The sequence below is a fragment of the Poecilia formosa genome, unplaced genomic scaffold (assembly GCF_000485575.1).
Source record: "Poecilia formosa unplaced genomic scaffold, Poecilia_formosa-5.1.2 Scaffold26, whole genome shotgun sequence".
In the NCBI taxonomy this organism is placed as follows: Eukaryota; Metazoa; Chordata; class Actinopteri; order Cyprinodontiformes; family Poeciliidae; genus Poecilia; species Poecilia formosa.
The window spans coordinates 661392-676025 of record NW_006799965.1 but is presented as its reverse complement, the minus strand read 5'-3'; the positions used below and the strand labels follow the sequence as shown (position 1 = coordinate 676025).

The 14634-nt window shown below is 36.8% G+C and overlaps 2 protein-coding genes across 11 annotated transcripts in view; both read right to left on the bottom strand.

The window, feature by feature from the left end:
* LOC103135512 (uncharacterized) overlaps positions 1 to 6406 on the bottom strand; it is a 23982-nt gene extending 17576 nt beyond the window's left edge. For 4 of the 7 annotated variants that reach the window (XM_016669583.1, XM_007548281.2, XM_016669587.1 and 1 more), the window contains exons 1-6: positions 6276 to 6406; positions 6113 to 6195; positions 3656 to 3973; positions 3176 to 3430; positions 2303 to 2620; positions 1844 to 2098 (exon numbers count right to left, since the gene is read on the bottom strand). In XM_016669583.1, the coding sequence (XP_016525069.1) occupies positions 1844 to 2098; positions 2303 to 2620; positions 3176 to 3430; positions 3656 to 3973; positions 6113 to 6161 (1195 nt within the window). In that variant the 5' untranslated portion in view covers positions 6162 to 6195; positions 6276 to 6406. Of the gene's footprint in view, positions 1 to 1311; positions 1315 to 1843; positions 2099 to 2302; positions 2621 to 3175; positions 3431 to 3655; positions 3974 to 6108; positions 6196 to 6275 lie in introns of all 7 variants that reach the window. The other 3 variants (XM_016669585.1, XM_016669584.1, XM_016669586.1) reach the window with 3 other exon arrangements.
* A 2020-nt stretch (positions 6407 to 8426) lies between these two features.
* LOC103135511 (uncharacterized) overlaps positions 8427 to 14634 on the bottom strand; it is an 11833-nt gene continuing 5625 nt past the window's right edge. The window contains exons 1-6 of one of the 4 annotated variants that reach the window (XM_016669591.1): positions 13094 to 13323; positions 12768 to 12813; positions 11384 to 11561; positions 10108 to 10425; positions 9359 to 9469; positions 8427 to 9250 (exon numbers count right to left, since the gene is read on the bottom strand). In XM_016669591.1, the coding sequence (XP_016525077.1) occupies positions 9126 to 9250; positions 9359 to 9469; positions 10108 to 10425; positions 11384 to 11432 (603 nt within the window). In that variant the 5' untranslated portion in view covers positions 11433 to 11561; positions 12768 to 12813; positions 13094 to 13323 and the 3' untranslated portion in view covers positions 8427 to 9125. Of the gene's footprint in view, positions 9251 to 9358; positions 9470 to 10107; positions 10426 to 11383; positions 11562 to 12767; positions 12814 to 13093; positions 13324 to 14634 lie in introns of those variants that run through there. The other 3 variants (XM_007548279.2, XM_007548280.2, XM_016669592.1) reach the window with 3 other exon arrangements.

Here is a 14634-nt window from a genome sequence, read left to right as displayed (position 1 = left end):
GAGGCCACAGATACAAGAGGCCAAAATTTGTTTTCTCCGCAGGGTGGCTGGGCTCTCCCTTAGAGATAGGGTGAGAAGCTCGGTCATCCAGGAGGGACCCAGAGTAGAGCCGCTGCTCCTTCACGTCAAGTGGAGCCAGTTGAGGTGGCTCAGGATCTGGTCAGGATGCCACCGGGACGCCTCCCTGGTGAGGTGTTCTGAGCACGTCTCACTAGGAGGAGACCCAGAGGAAGACCCAGGAGACGCTGGAGGGACTGTGTTTCTCAGCTGGTCTGGAAACGCCTTGGGATTAACCTGGAGGACCTGAAACAAGTGGATAGGGAGAGGGAAGTCTGGGCCTCCCTACTTAGGCTGCTAACCCTGCAACCTGACCCCGGATAAATGGAAGATGGATGCATGGATAAATAAATGCACATACACACTCACATGCATGATGCACATCAATCAATCAATCAAATTTTATTTGTAAGGCACATTTCATCAGCAAGGCATTTCAAAGTGCTTTACATCATCACAGACACAAAAACACAGAGTCATGCAACATAGAATCAACAATCAAAACATTATATTAAGTCAAGTGCCATCATTAAATTCATAATTGATTACATTTCAAATACAACTCTAAACAGGTGGGTGTTTAGTCGAGATTTAAAGGCACTCAGTGTTTCAGCTGTTTTACAGTTTTCTGGATGTTTGTTCCAAATTTGTGGTGCATAGAAGCTGCTTTAGTTCTCTAAGTATAGTGTCAAGCAGATGAGGTTGCATAGCTCTAAGAAACTAGATTCCCGTAACATGTAGTTTATTTATTGTACAAACATTTAAAACGTCCCAGATGGAGACAGTTGAAATTTCACAATCAAAGTCCAAATTGCATCAAGACAAAGAAAAATACCTTCTATGTTTGCTTCACGTTCAGCTTCTGTTCATTCGCTCAGCTGCTTTCAGAAGCTAATAATGTATCTTTGTAGAACATCTAGAGCTGGACAAAACCTGTTAGATAGGGCCAAGTGTTTGCACTTTATAAATTGCTTCACAAAACCTGTAAGATCCATTCATATACAGAAAATCATGTTTCAACTGTTCTCCTGATATATGTGTTGGTGTGGCTAACCATTTTCTCTGAGGCTACAAGGTTCCTTTATTACATTATAGCTGGAGCCTTTTCTGTGAAGTTTATCTTTTCCTCTGCTGGTTTTGTATGACTACAATTTACATGTTTACATTTGTGAGCTTATGTTGAATTTTCACAAATTACAGTCATGATGTCATCCATCTAAGGTGCAGAGCTCAGCTGAACCATCAGAACAGAGTTCTCTGGATTATCCTCTGTGGGTGGGATGGCAGAGGATTTGGCTTTTTTATATTTCTTTTGCTTCCAAGAGAAGTAGAGACAAAGGGCAATTAGAGGAAGAACCACAGTAATACTACGCAATCCCAAAGAGAGCCAGATACGTTTAAAGACAAAAAAAAAAACTTCATTGTTTAATTAAACTGATGAGCTTTCACTGTAGATTGTTAGGTTGAATTTATTGCTGGATGAACTCCATCAGTTTTCACACCAGAGGACGAGGTAATCTATGAGATTTTTACTAATTTTCACTTGCTAATGTATCAGAGTTGATCATAGTCGTTAGGGCTGCTATTTGCTATTTGACTGTCTTCTTACACACATTAGTACATTTAGCTGTTGGAGAGACTCTTGTTAGTTCAACACACAGGGTGCTATTTCATTTATGAACCCACAAAGCGATTTGTGTCCCATTTGAAGTGCAGTTACTGAATGTGAAGGTTAGAAGCAAACAAACGACTAAGATAAACTAATGATTTATCTTTTCTCACTCACCACAGTCATTTAAGTTCATCTCTTTGGAGGAGTTACTGACTTGATTCCTGACTGAACAGACCAGATGTCCTGAGATGTTTTGTCTCAGAACGATGATGTTGGTCTCAGTATTTCTAGAGAAGAGCTCAGAGTCGGTCAGTGTGTGTCCATCCAGAGTCCAGCTGTACTGAGGACTGTCGCCCTGAGACACACAGGACACCTTCATCTGTCCCTGAGACAAACAGTCATGGGACAGCTGGACAGAGGACACAGGAGCTGAGAGAGAAACACATGAAAAATGAATGACAGTAAATAACTTTTTTATTTTGGTGGAAAACTGGAAAGTATAGAAGACAAACTGAAGTATGTTGTAAAATATTTTTTATTTAATATAAGTAAAGTGTCTACCTACGTCCTGTTGTGAATTGAAACAATGTAAGAGAAAAGAGTTAAAAATTAGGAAGAGAGAGAGTTTATTACCTTGAACAAATAGTTGCAGAGTTCTACATCCCATCATATATCCATCTTCATCAAACATATCAATTTTATATTCACCGCTGTCAGTCCTTGTCAGGTCATTGATCCTGACTGATCCATTACTGGGAAAAAAGGGAATTCTGTCGTTCTTTGGAGTAACAATTTTCTTTTTCCTCCATTTCAGTATTATAGAGTTGCCCTTTATCCATGTGAATCTGGGTATTTCTGACACGTTGTTCGTCAGCTGAATGTCTACTGCTCCTCTCAAGTTTGCAAAACACTGAGCTCCATGCTGTCTGCCATCACATGAAGTTTTCTCCACTTAAGTAAATAACAAGAATTAGGATGATGAATAAGAATAATTTTATTATTATTTTTGCTTTTTACAAAATGAAGGGATTCTCTTAGCCAATGGACTACAAATATTAGAAAGAAAATTAATCATTGTAATACTTTGTTCAGTTATTTTAGATTCAGGGATCTGTTTTTGTACCCACCAAAACCACATTGTTTTTGCAAAAATCACACAAAGTGACTCTTCAGCTCATTATCAATATATGCAAAGGACAAACCTACCCATTTTTTACATTTCTGATTAGGACAAGTAAATAATTTTTCAAGGATCATCAAATCATGTGATCATAGCAAAAAGATTTTGTCAAGATTTTATTTGTTGCAGGGTTCCATAAAGTCGATTTTCATCATGAAAACAGAAACCACATTTTGATTTTCACTGTTGTTGTTTGTAAAAATCAAAAATCAAATAATCATAATAATAAAGGAATTCAATTCAAAGATTAAAAATATTAATTCAATACATTAACTACTAGACATATCATCTGAAAACTGGATACTATTCATATTTTTCTCACTCACCACAGTAATTTAAGTTCATCTCTTTGGAGGAGTTACTGATTTGATTCCTGACTGAGCAGACCAGATGTCCTGAGATATTTTGTCTCAGAACGATGATGTTGGTCCGAGTATTTCTAGAGAAGAGCTCAGAGTCGGTCAGTGTGTGTCCATCCAGAGTCCAGCTGTACTGAGGACTGTCGCCTTGAGACACACAGGACACCTTCATCTGTAGCTGAGACAAACAGTCATGGGCCAGCTGGACAGAGGACACAGGAGCTGAGAGAGAAACACATGAAAAATGAATGACAGAAAATAGCTTTCTTTTTAATTTTGGTAGAAAACTGGAAAGTACAGAATACAATATTGAAGTTTGTTGCAAGATACTTTTATTTAATATCAGTAAAATGTGTTTCTATACTACTTCATGTTGTGAAGTCATGAAATGGAACAATGAAAAGGAGCAAAAAATTGAGGAAAATTAGAAAAGAAATACTTGATTACCTTGAACAAACAGTTGCAGAGTTTTCCATCCAGTGTTTTTTCCATTTCTATCAAACATTTCAATTTTATATTCACCGCTGTCATTCCTTCTCAGGTCATTGATCCTGACTGATCCGTTAATGGGGAAAAAGGGAATTCTGTCATCCTTTCGAGTAATAACTCTGTTATTCCTCCAATAAAGTATCACAGAGTTGTTCCTTTTCCATCTGAATCTGGGTATTTGTAACACGTTGTCCATCAGCTGAACGTCTACTGCTCCTCCCAAAACTCTAAAACACTGAGCTCCATTTTGTCTGCCATCACAGGAAGGTTTCACCGCTTAAAGGAATAACAAGAATAAGTACAAATAGTGCTCAAGTGCTTTAAAAAATACTATTATTATTATTACTATTACTTTCTGAGGACAAATGACTAATCTTTTTTAACTAGTGACAAAAAGAGCAGCAGGAGATCCAATTAAATCTCACAGTAACAAACAGGTGCAACATTTTCACTTTTCTTTGAATACAATGTCTTATTGGTACTTTAAGGCAATCAAAATCTCCTAATTAACATGTTTGCTTATAACATGTGACAGCCAGGTAGATAAAAGTCTAAGATTTTGTCTCAGTAATTATGGCAAGTCTTTGACTTAAAGTTTAGAAATCATGCCAAAGATGTGGCAAATCAGAATAAAGTATGTTTAAAGGTGTTTTGAAACAGAAATTGAGTTTAGCTGATTTAGAGAATTTACTATGGAGTAGAGGACAAATAAAGCCATCACCTGTTGATGTTGTCTGATACATAGAGGAAGCCAAACATATCATCAAGCTCAAGTAGTTTCTTCAAAATAGTTGGTACAATATCATTACTCCTAACAGTTTTTTTTTTTCAAATTGTTTCTGAAGTAAATGTAACTGCGTGAGAAAATGCAAGAAGTTACTACTTGCCTCAAACTACACATAAAACATCGCATTGCAAACACTTTACTGCCCTCTAGCGTCTGAGCTGAATGACTCTTAAGTCATCCAGACATTAAGGGGTTAAAACAGTGGTTCTTAACCTGGGTTCGATCGAACCCCTGGGGTTCGGTGAGTCGGTCTCAGGGGTTCGGCGGAGCCTCTGCCGCGGAGGTAAAGACTGTGTAAAGTCGTGATGACGCCCCGCTTTGCCGTCACTTGCTTCAGAGGATCACGTTACATTGCTTAGCCAATCAGTGCTGCGGGAAGGAGCTCCCGCAAATCCACTCTCAGCGTGGATTTGAACTTGTGTAAAGCTCACCGTTTTTACCATAGACATAATATAAGCATATTATATTATGTCTATGGTTTTTACCAAATTCTATAGTCTAAATCTGCTCCTTAGTCACATCTTTTCGGGGTTGGTACTGCCTCTAGTGGCGTGGAGGAGGTAATACAACTAATATAATTACATTAATAAATCAGAATACAGCAAATTATTTTCTGTGTCGGGGGGTTGGGGGATGGGGGGTGTTCGGTGAATGCGCATATGAAACTGGGGGGTTCGGTACCTCAAAAAAGGTTAAGAACCACTGGGTTAAAAGTGAAGCCTCTTCCCGGAAATTAAGAGCTTTAAATAAGTTTGATCATTTCTGAGAAAGAAATATCATATAAATATATACCTTGCTGATGGCGATGAAGACATTTATCTAAGTAATAGTAGGAGGTGTATGCAACTATTTAATCTAGTAGGTAGAATTTAGAACAAATTCAGACAAGAGAAAATCCACACAAAATTTAAATTTGTCTACCAAATTCTTAGCTTTAAACCTTGTTTAAGTTGTTAATTCCACACCAAGAAGAAAGGCTTAAAAGCAACATATACATACAAGATATGCTGCGGATGACTGACACTGATGCAGATAATTCATACCAAGGAAATAAACTTTTTTTAACTACCAATGTAGACAAAAGTGAACCAATAGGAGAAAATTTAAACAAAAACAAACATTAAAGCAGTGGCTCCCAAAGAGTTTCTTCTGCTCCCCTCCTCCCCCCCCATGGATTACAATAAAATCCCCCTCAAAAGAGAAAGAATAAATCAACTGGGCACATACATTGTTCAACAAGACATAAACCTATACACATATTTTATTTTCAAACTCCACTGAAGTTTATTTCACTCTTCAGGTTGCAAAAAAACAAACTACAAATCATCTTTACAGTGAAACGCTTTTTTGTAACTGTTTTATTTCTAGTTCTATACTTATTTCAAACATATTTCTTTCTTTTTTTTATTTGTAACAATATTCAACTTTATTATCATCAACAGGCTTTTAAAAAAAAGCCTCTGTGCAAATGGGGTTAAAATATGAACAGCTCCCTGAGAGATTTTTTTTTTTTTTTTTTTTTTCTTTTTTTTTTTTTTTTTTTCTAAAAGTACGGGCTGAATTAGAAAATAAGACAAAAAACACATCAATCAATTACATAATATGTGCAACAATTGTGAGCCACTCACCACTACAGACTCCTATCAGGATCAACTGCAGCTTAATCACAGCTTTCATGTCTCTATTCACCCGAGTCTTTGTTGATCAGTGACTGTTAAAAACATAAATGCATGCAACAGCTGATGTATGTCCCGTTAATGATTAGCTTCAGAAGAAAAACTGTGCAAATACCTTTAAGTTAGGGGTGAAATAAGGAAGGAAGTTCAGCAAACCTACAAAAACCAATAATAAGAAAAAGTAAGAAGATTACAGTTCTCTGTAAGCCATTCTCCTACTAGCTCTGTACAGAGTTAAAATGTATCAGATGAAGTCCCGCTTTGATGCGTGTGTATTGCTGAAACACACAACCGATGACGAACAATGCCTCGCGTTACACTGGACACGTCACTGCTATATTTTGTGTGTCAGTTTTCAAGATAAAAACGCTACAAACCATCTTGCTATGTGGGCTGTTGTCAGTAGCTTAGTTAAGCATGAGAAAGCAGAAGAGCATTTTTCATCAATAGTGGCTGAAATGGAGCCAATAAAAAAGGACAAAAACTTTCATCTGGAAATATTTTGAGATCACCGTTCACAATTTAATTCTTCAATTACCTCCCACCCTCCAGAAATGTCACAGAAATGTCCAAAAAAAAATAGATAAAATGTTTCATCAGCAAAGACACATCAGTCTCACACTCGCACGTTCTAATATTTGTTTATGTGGAAAGGCTGTCAGTTTTAGTGCAGCAGCAGATAGTGAGCAATATGAAGCAATGAGTAATGAACTTTTGGGCAAAACAATGGACTGAACAGCCTCATTGCTTCATGAGGTTTACTTTGGCCATCACTACTGAACTCTGCATTTGTGTATTACGTGAACAAAAGGTTTTATAATCAGTAGGATAAGCAAAGCTGAAGTGTATTGAGCTTGTTTGATATTTCATGTAGGTATCAGGTAGATTTTATAAACCTATAGAAATTGCAAGAATCTTTTTTTAGAAAAAAGATAAGAGCTTTATCTGACATTCGATTTATCTGTGCCGGTTTTCTTATTTTTGGGAGGTCGGTAATCGGCCGATATTTACATGTGAAACCGATCTTAACCGATCTTATCTACCTCTGCAAAGGTCTAAAAATCAACCAATGTCCTCTTTTGTTGTTCTGTGAAAATGGTTTGACCGATAAATCAGCCCACCAGGTCATGTTTGCACATCGACAGTTAACAATAATGACCTCACTGTTGCCAGTTCAGCAACTTTCTTGATATTTCGAGCAACATTTCAGACGAAAAATATTGGTATTAGCCAAAATCGGCAGGTCGAGCTTTTTAAAAGATTGGTAACCGGTGTTCAGCCAGGGAACTGCAATCGGTGCACTCCTAAAGAGAACCTGAGTAGGGCAGTACGATGATGTTGCAATACAGCAACCAGCTTGATGAACAGATTGGAAAATCACTTTCCAGTGATACTACTACTTTATATCCAACCATCCATTATCTCAGTCTCTGACTCACGGAAAGGAGCTCAAAGTACTTTGGCTTCTCTGCTCTGAAAGCTGCTAGTTGAGATGAATCAGTGATTTAATAAGGATGTCGACTGGGTGCCTGTTTGGAGGGTATAATTGGTATTTTCTCCAAGTGGGAGACAATACAGTAGAACCAGAACCTACTGGAAGGATTATTCATGTATTTAATCTTTCTAACCTGGGAACACATGAAGTGCTTTAACAGGGAGAGAGAGATGTCTGGGTTTACCTCCAGGACTAATGGAGTCTTGACAAAAGTTCAGTCTGGAAGACTCTAGTCGCACCTGCCTCATCAATCAGCGCCCGCCTCTCTGCAACCAGGACCTATCGGCGCGGACCAAGCCTCGCTCCAGCCAATCATCGTTTGGGCTTCAGTTCAAAAGGACCTCCACCCATAGCCTCCTCTGCTCACCAGCTGCAATCAACCCACCTCCACCCCATCTCCACCTTCTGCTCCCGGCTCTCAGACCTCATCTTCCTCCGACCGCCGCCACCAGTACAGGCCCCGGGGGGTCTACATTCCTATGCTGCATCATGAATGTCCATCGAGCTCATCGAAGTCCAGCTCGATGTCCCCGGCCGGGGCCTGAACGCCAAAGGACTTTTTATTTTCATGTTCATTTTGTCATTAAACTCTTTTAATCGCCTTCTTTCTCCGTTTGAGTCTCTCCAGATTGAAGTACATTTCAGAGGAAACTGCATGGTCATACATTGAATTGGCTGATATGCAGCTTCACAATAGGAAAGTCTTTATTCTTTGTTGTTAAATAACTCTTACACAAGTACAGGGAGAACATTTGAAAAAGAGTAGAAGAATGTTATAAATATAGCATTTATTTTCTCACAGTGGACAAATTCAGGTCCAATACCAGTATCATATGTAGGTTCACAGAAAATATCAAAAAGTGTTAAAAAATATTTTAAAAGCCAAGACGGCAAGAACACATTGTTCAAGATTTTAAAATAAAAATAAAAAATACTGTGAAGTTATCAAAAATAGAAACACGTTAAACTTATGATCAAAGCGATGTGCAACTGAGTAGGAACATTTCTTTTTTTTAGTTCAAAAAGCGAATGTACATTGAACAATAAAAAGACAATAAACTGTTTACAATACAACATCTCAGTAACACAGTATATATTGGTTTACAGTACTCTATAGCATCCTCATTGTGACTGTCCAAAAATATTTTTGATTATTTTGTGCTAAAGAAACCTAACCAAACCTAACCTACACAGTTTCCCCAATTAGCAAAACTACTTTGAAATCGTCTTGTTTCAAGTATTTTAGGTGACATCAGTGCAGAGCATCAACAAATTAAACTTCACCATGATCAAATACATTTGTGGCAAACAGCAGACATCCAGCACTTTGAGCTTTAATGGTTTGTAAGCTTTTCTAATGTAGAATAACAATAAAAGGAGATTCCAACTTCTTCATCCGTCTGTCCTCAGAACATTTTACATTATTTGAACTGACATTCAGTTCATGATGTCGGTTTTTAAGAGCAGAAATCATCCTGCAGACTTGATCTGGCCGTACTCCACCTCCTCTTCCACTTTTTGCTTATCTGGGCTCCTCGCTGGCTTCTGCACTGTTGTGACAACAGCGTAGGTTAAATCGGTAAGGTCTTCAGTTTCTGAAAATGAACAGTAAAGGCTCACTTACAGCTTAAAAAACATACCTACAGTACAATGACAGTTTTCCACAAAAACAGCAAGTATCATTTTTGACATTTCATTTGTACCTTTGCGTTTTTGCTTTTTCCTCCATACATAGATGACTATTAAAATGATGAAGAAAAGTAAAACAACGCAAATACTTGAAGTGATAAGTCCAGTTGTCAATGAGGAAGTGCCTGTTTCAGAAATAAAGGCAAAAGGAACCAGGTTAATACAGAAAGAGAGAACAACACATCTGTGAAACTTTCAGCATTCTGAACTTTTTGTTGCTCTGAGCAGGAATTCAGTTCTGAAGTCTGATCAATTAAAAATAAACACCCACTTCCTCAATTTAAGCTATGAGTGCTGCTAATAAAATATGTCACTTATAAAAGTGTGAATAAACAGTATAGGTAATGATTTGTTGGACTTGTGAAAGATAATGTGACATCACATTAGGTAGAAGGTATGAAATCAAAGAGTTCACAGGACAAGAGCCAAACATGAGCAGGCAGCTTTTAGTTTAGTCTTAGTTATTAATGTGGTTGAAATATACAGTTCACTGTTTCATTCTTTATACAATACTAATTTCTTCTTTTTAATGTAATTTTTCTTTCTGTACATTTAAAACTTTCTATCGACTGCTTTGTACCACTTTGTGTATAAATGCTGGCATGCAAATAAACCTGTCTGACAGAAATAAAGAAATTAAAACTTATAAGTTCTAGTAGAGATCATGAAAAGCATAATTTTACAGAGCTTTAATCAGTTAGATATATTATCCATATCATGTCAATTAAACCAATCTAATTTTATTTTCTTGTAAAGTATTTACCTTGAACAGACAAATGAAGAGTCCGGTTTTCTGTACTCTTCCCATTTGAATCAAACACTGTAAGTTTATATTCACCACTGTCGTTGTGTTTCAGGTCGTTTAACCTGAATGTTCCATTATCGGGTATAAAATCAAATCTGTCTTTTATTTCATTTGCAACTGTTATATTTTTCCTCCATTGTAGTAATATTACATTCCCCTTTAACAAGTCAATTTTAATTCCTGACGCGTTGTGAATCAGCCGTAGAAACACAGTTTCTCCCAAAGTCCCGCTACATTGAGTTCCATTATTTCTGGCATCGCAGTGAGCTGAGAGACCTGAAATAGAAAAAAAATAAAAAACATTTTTTACAATTAAAATTGTCATCTTCCAAACACAGAAAAACTGCAATGAAAACAGAAGAATGAGTTTTCTGAGACAATATTCACCCGTAATATTAAGTTTTATGTCTCACTGACAACCACGGTCAAATGCGTTATTTGATTGTTTAGCTCCTTTAATAACAGTGAAAACACATGTTGCCTATTTGAAAGTTTGCATCAGCTTATTTGTACATGTTAAAGAAATTACAAGACATTTTCTAGATTTTTTTCCATTTTCCAATAATCTGACTCTTCACTCGTATTCTTCATATTTCTATGAGATAACCATACATTTTCATAATCTACATTTTCATAGCAGTCAACATTTATAGACAGATAATATATTACACATATCATAGTCTCCAAGTCCTGTATAAGTATTTTAATATTAGTTAAGAGAAACATTAAGAGGAACCTGCTTGCATGACTTTCAGTGTCATGAAAGCGGGGAAGCATCTTAGACATGCAGGGCAGTGCGCCCAGAGGACCGGGACTGGGAAACACAGGGTAGACTTTAACATAATATTTATGTATCTCAGAATTTCTATAATCAATCTTATTTATTTTGTTAAGATTTTCTAAAAGTCATGTTTGCGGTTGAGAAAACTCCATTAACATGTCAACATGTTTCAGAAATAATGAAGCACTATCGAAGAGTTAACTTGAAAGACAAATGAGGAAGCAAAAGATGTGGAAGATTAAAAAAGCAGAAGATAGAAGGTGGAAGTTTTTTGTGGTTTTGCAGACTGAGCACGTAAGGCTAAGCTGCTTAAAAACACTAAGAATAATGATAAAAAGTATTTTAAATGTAGTTTTTACTTTAAAGCCATTTTTTTAAAGTATTGCCAACACTGTTATTAACACCCTGATAAAACCCTGATAAAGTAATGTAAAAAAAATATGTTTAACTCACCCTGAGAGACTCCGAGTAACAGCAGCCACAGTCCAACAGCCGCTGCCATCTTTCTTTATTATTCCAGTCTGTTGATGAGCAGCTCTCAGTAATCTTTGACAAGATCAACGTTTATCTGCTTAGGAGGACTGAACTCCTATCACTGACAAGCCACTACATACAGAGAGAATGGAGAGATCTAAAAAGGAAGTGAACATACGAGCTGCTTAGACAAAGACGGAAGCACATGGCATCACCATACAAAAATAATGACATAAATATTAGAACAACTGACCTATCAGAAAAAACCACAAAGAATGAATACTTATATACTCGTATAAAATAATCTAAAAAAAAGTCAAGATGATCAGACGTTATGGTTTTCTAGAAGCAAACTGTTTAAATCACTTTTTTTCTGTTTATTTTTTTTTCTGTGGCTAATACTTAATCAAAAGTTAATTAAACTTCAGTATAATGCTTTCCTCAAATTATTCATGAGTATATTCTTTATGGATTTCTACCAAAGTGGAAAAGAACACCAAAAAAAAAATATTGCATGCCAGGTTAACCAATTAGTCTCAACAAGAGGAAAATACAAAAGACGAATAAGGTTTAGAAACAATGTCTAACTGATGTAAAAAATTATTAAAGTATTAAGTTTAACCCATGAAGTTTAAAAGTTCACTGCATATCAAAAGGTCTTGGCAAAACTAGAGCAGACGTAGGACAAAGACTTGAGCTAATCTAACTGGTGATAAATTTTGTTGCAACTTGCTGAAAATATTTATAGGATGGTATCATCTTAGAGCAGACACAGTTCTACCACAGACACACAGGAAATAAGTCTGTGATCAAGATTTAGCCTGATTATTTTTACACACCAGCTATAATAATAGCCGTGTCGTTTGAAGTTGGGCTTCTCTAATAAACCAAATGCCGCAGCAATTGTAACTGCTGCCCCCTTTTCGCTGTGACGATGGTAATAACCTTAACTTAATAAAGTTAACTACTTAGGTGATATGTAGATAAACTGATATCACAATCAAACAGCCAGGCTGTTGATGTTTCTGAAAGCTCACAACACAATTACACCCAAGCATATGATTACCTTCCTTTGATTTGAACATATTCCACAAAAACAGACTTTGACTGTAGAGCAATCAAAGTGAAACCTCATGAATTAAATCCATGTGAAAGGTTTCCTGCCAAGCCCCCAGAATGAGAACCTGGTTCAGCGAGACAGACTACAAATCCTCGCAAAAATAACTACAGCAAAAACAGCTTTAATAAATGTTACTTAACCTTAGGATTAATCTGTCAATTATCCATCTATTTGGTTCAAAGGTGTCGATTATTTAATTATTTTGAGAAAGGGTGACAACTATAACTCACAGGAAGTTCATACTTGATAAGTTTTGTGCTCTGCACCCCTGGAACTACTATCTACAATACTTAAAACAAATAAAACAAACACTCACTGATTTTAAATCAAAATATGATCGACTGATCAAATTGTCTAGTACAATGGACACACGAACACTCATGCCATAAAAAATGCCAATCTTACTGCATACTGGACATGCTTGTAATACTCTTGTTGTCTTTGCTGATTCAAAGGAAGGAATTGCCTAACAAGTAGTTGACTGATTTCTTCAGAAGCTTGTTTTTAGAACAGGAATAAACAGAAGCGGAACAACGTAAGCCTTCAACATGCATCATAGGCACACCCACCCAGCCAGCTAAAAGTCCTAAATTGCATCTGAATGCAGAGAACACAGGAACACATGAATCAGTAGCAGTGATCTGAAGCCGGGCTTCGAGGAATGTACCGAGTAAAAAGGGGGCGTGTCAGATGAAGCCCCGCTTCGTCTTGCTGAAAACCACGTGACTGACAACAAACTGTGCCTCGCGTTGCCTGGGTCACGTGACTGCTTCAGTTTGCGTGTCGGATTTCAAAATAAAAGCATGATGAGCCGTGCCGCTTCATGGGTTGTTGCATTTGATCTCGCATCAGAGGAGTATTTGTTTTCAGAAGTGGCCGAAATAAAAGGAACCTTGACCAACATAGTTCATGTGTATCAGTGATTTTGATGATGGCACTCATCAAAATGTAATGTTTGTTACCGGTTTTCTCAATTGTTGATTGAGAAAATTGTATATTTTATGACCTTATATTTGTGTGTTTTTATTATGTAAAGCACTCTGAAACTGCATTGTTGCTGAAATGTGCTGCACAAATAAACTTGATCGAAATGGAGCCAGCGAGAAGAAAAAAAAAAATCTGACATCTGGGAATACTTTGAGACGATCAAGATTCTTAAATAAAAATAATTAACCCCTTCATCTCCAAAAGCCTGACCTTCTTGAAATTTCCACTATTTTTTTATTCTGCAAAGATATATCAGTCTTGCACAGCAGAAACAGACTTAAAGCTGTTGGAAGAGTAAAATTCTGGACTGATGAGGAAAAATATAAAGGATCAGAGAGCCAATAGAAATCCAAGAAAAAAAGACTTTTTGAAGAATTTTAGTTTTTCGGGAGGCAAATCCAAACTCAAAGAATATTGTCTGCCCCAGCAAGCACTGCACTCCGAATACACTAAAAAAAATGTCTATTGTCAAATCAGTCGATGACAAAAGAAAACAGCCACTGACAGTCAACATATACCAGAATTGGCTACAAATAATTTTAATAACTAAAAAAGATTAGTTAAATAGGATTTAATTGACTCTCTTGTTACTAAACATGAGTTTGACAAAAACTTTGTGACAATATTGCATTTGCTATTTTTTTTTAAGTATGTCTGCCACAGTTTCAACATCAGATGTCACTAGTGAGAAATGAATGAACCACTGAGTAATGTACCTGTGGGCAAAGCAATGGGCTGGGAAGCTTCATATACTGACGGCCAACTCCGCAGCCAATGAAAACAGGCGCATTGTGTGGCGCATTTAGAGTCTACTAGGCACACTGCCACATTTAGGAGTGAGGAAATTTCACGACTGGATTTGTTGCACAGGTGGGATCCTACCACAGTTCCATGTTGGAATTCACTGAGCTCCTGAGAGCGACACATTATTTCATAAATGTTTGTAAAAACAGTCTGCATGCTTAAGTGCTTAATGTTTTACACCTGTGGCCATGGAAGTGATTGTAACGCCTGGTTCTGATCATTTGGATGTGTGAGCAAATACTTTTGGCAATATAGTGTAGCCAGTTTGGCTAGTTTTTATTTAAATAAAAGAAAGGAGTTGTAATCATTGTAACAAAAA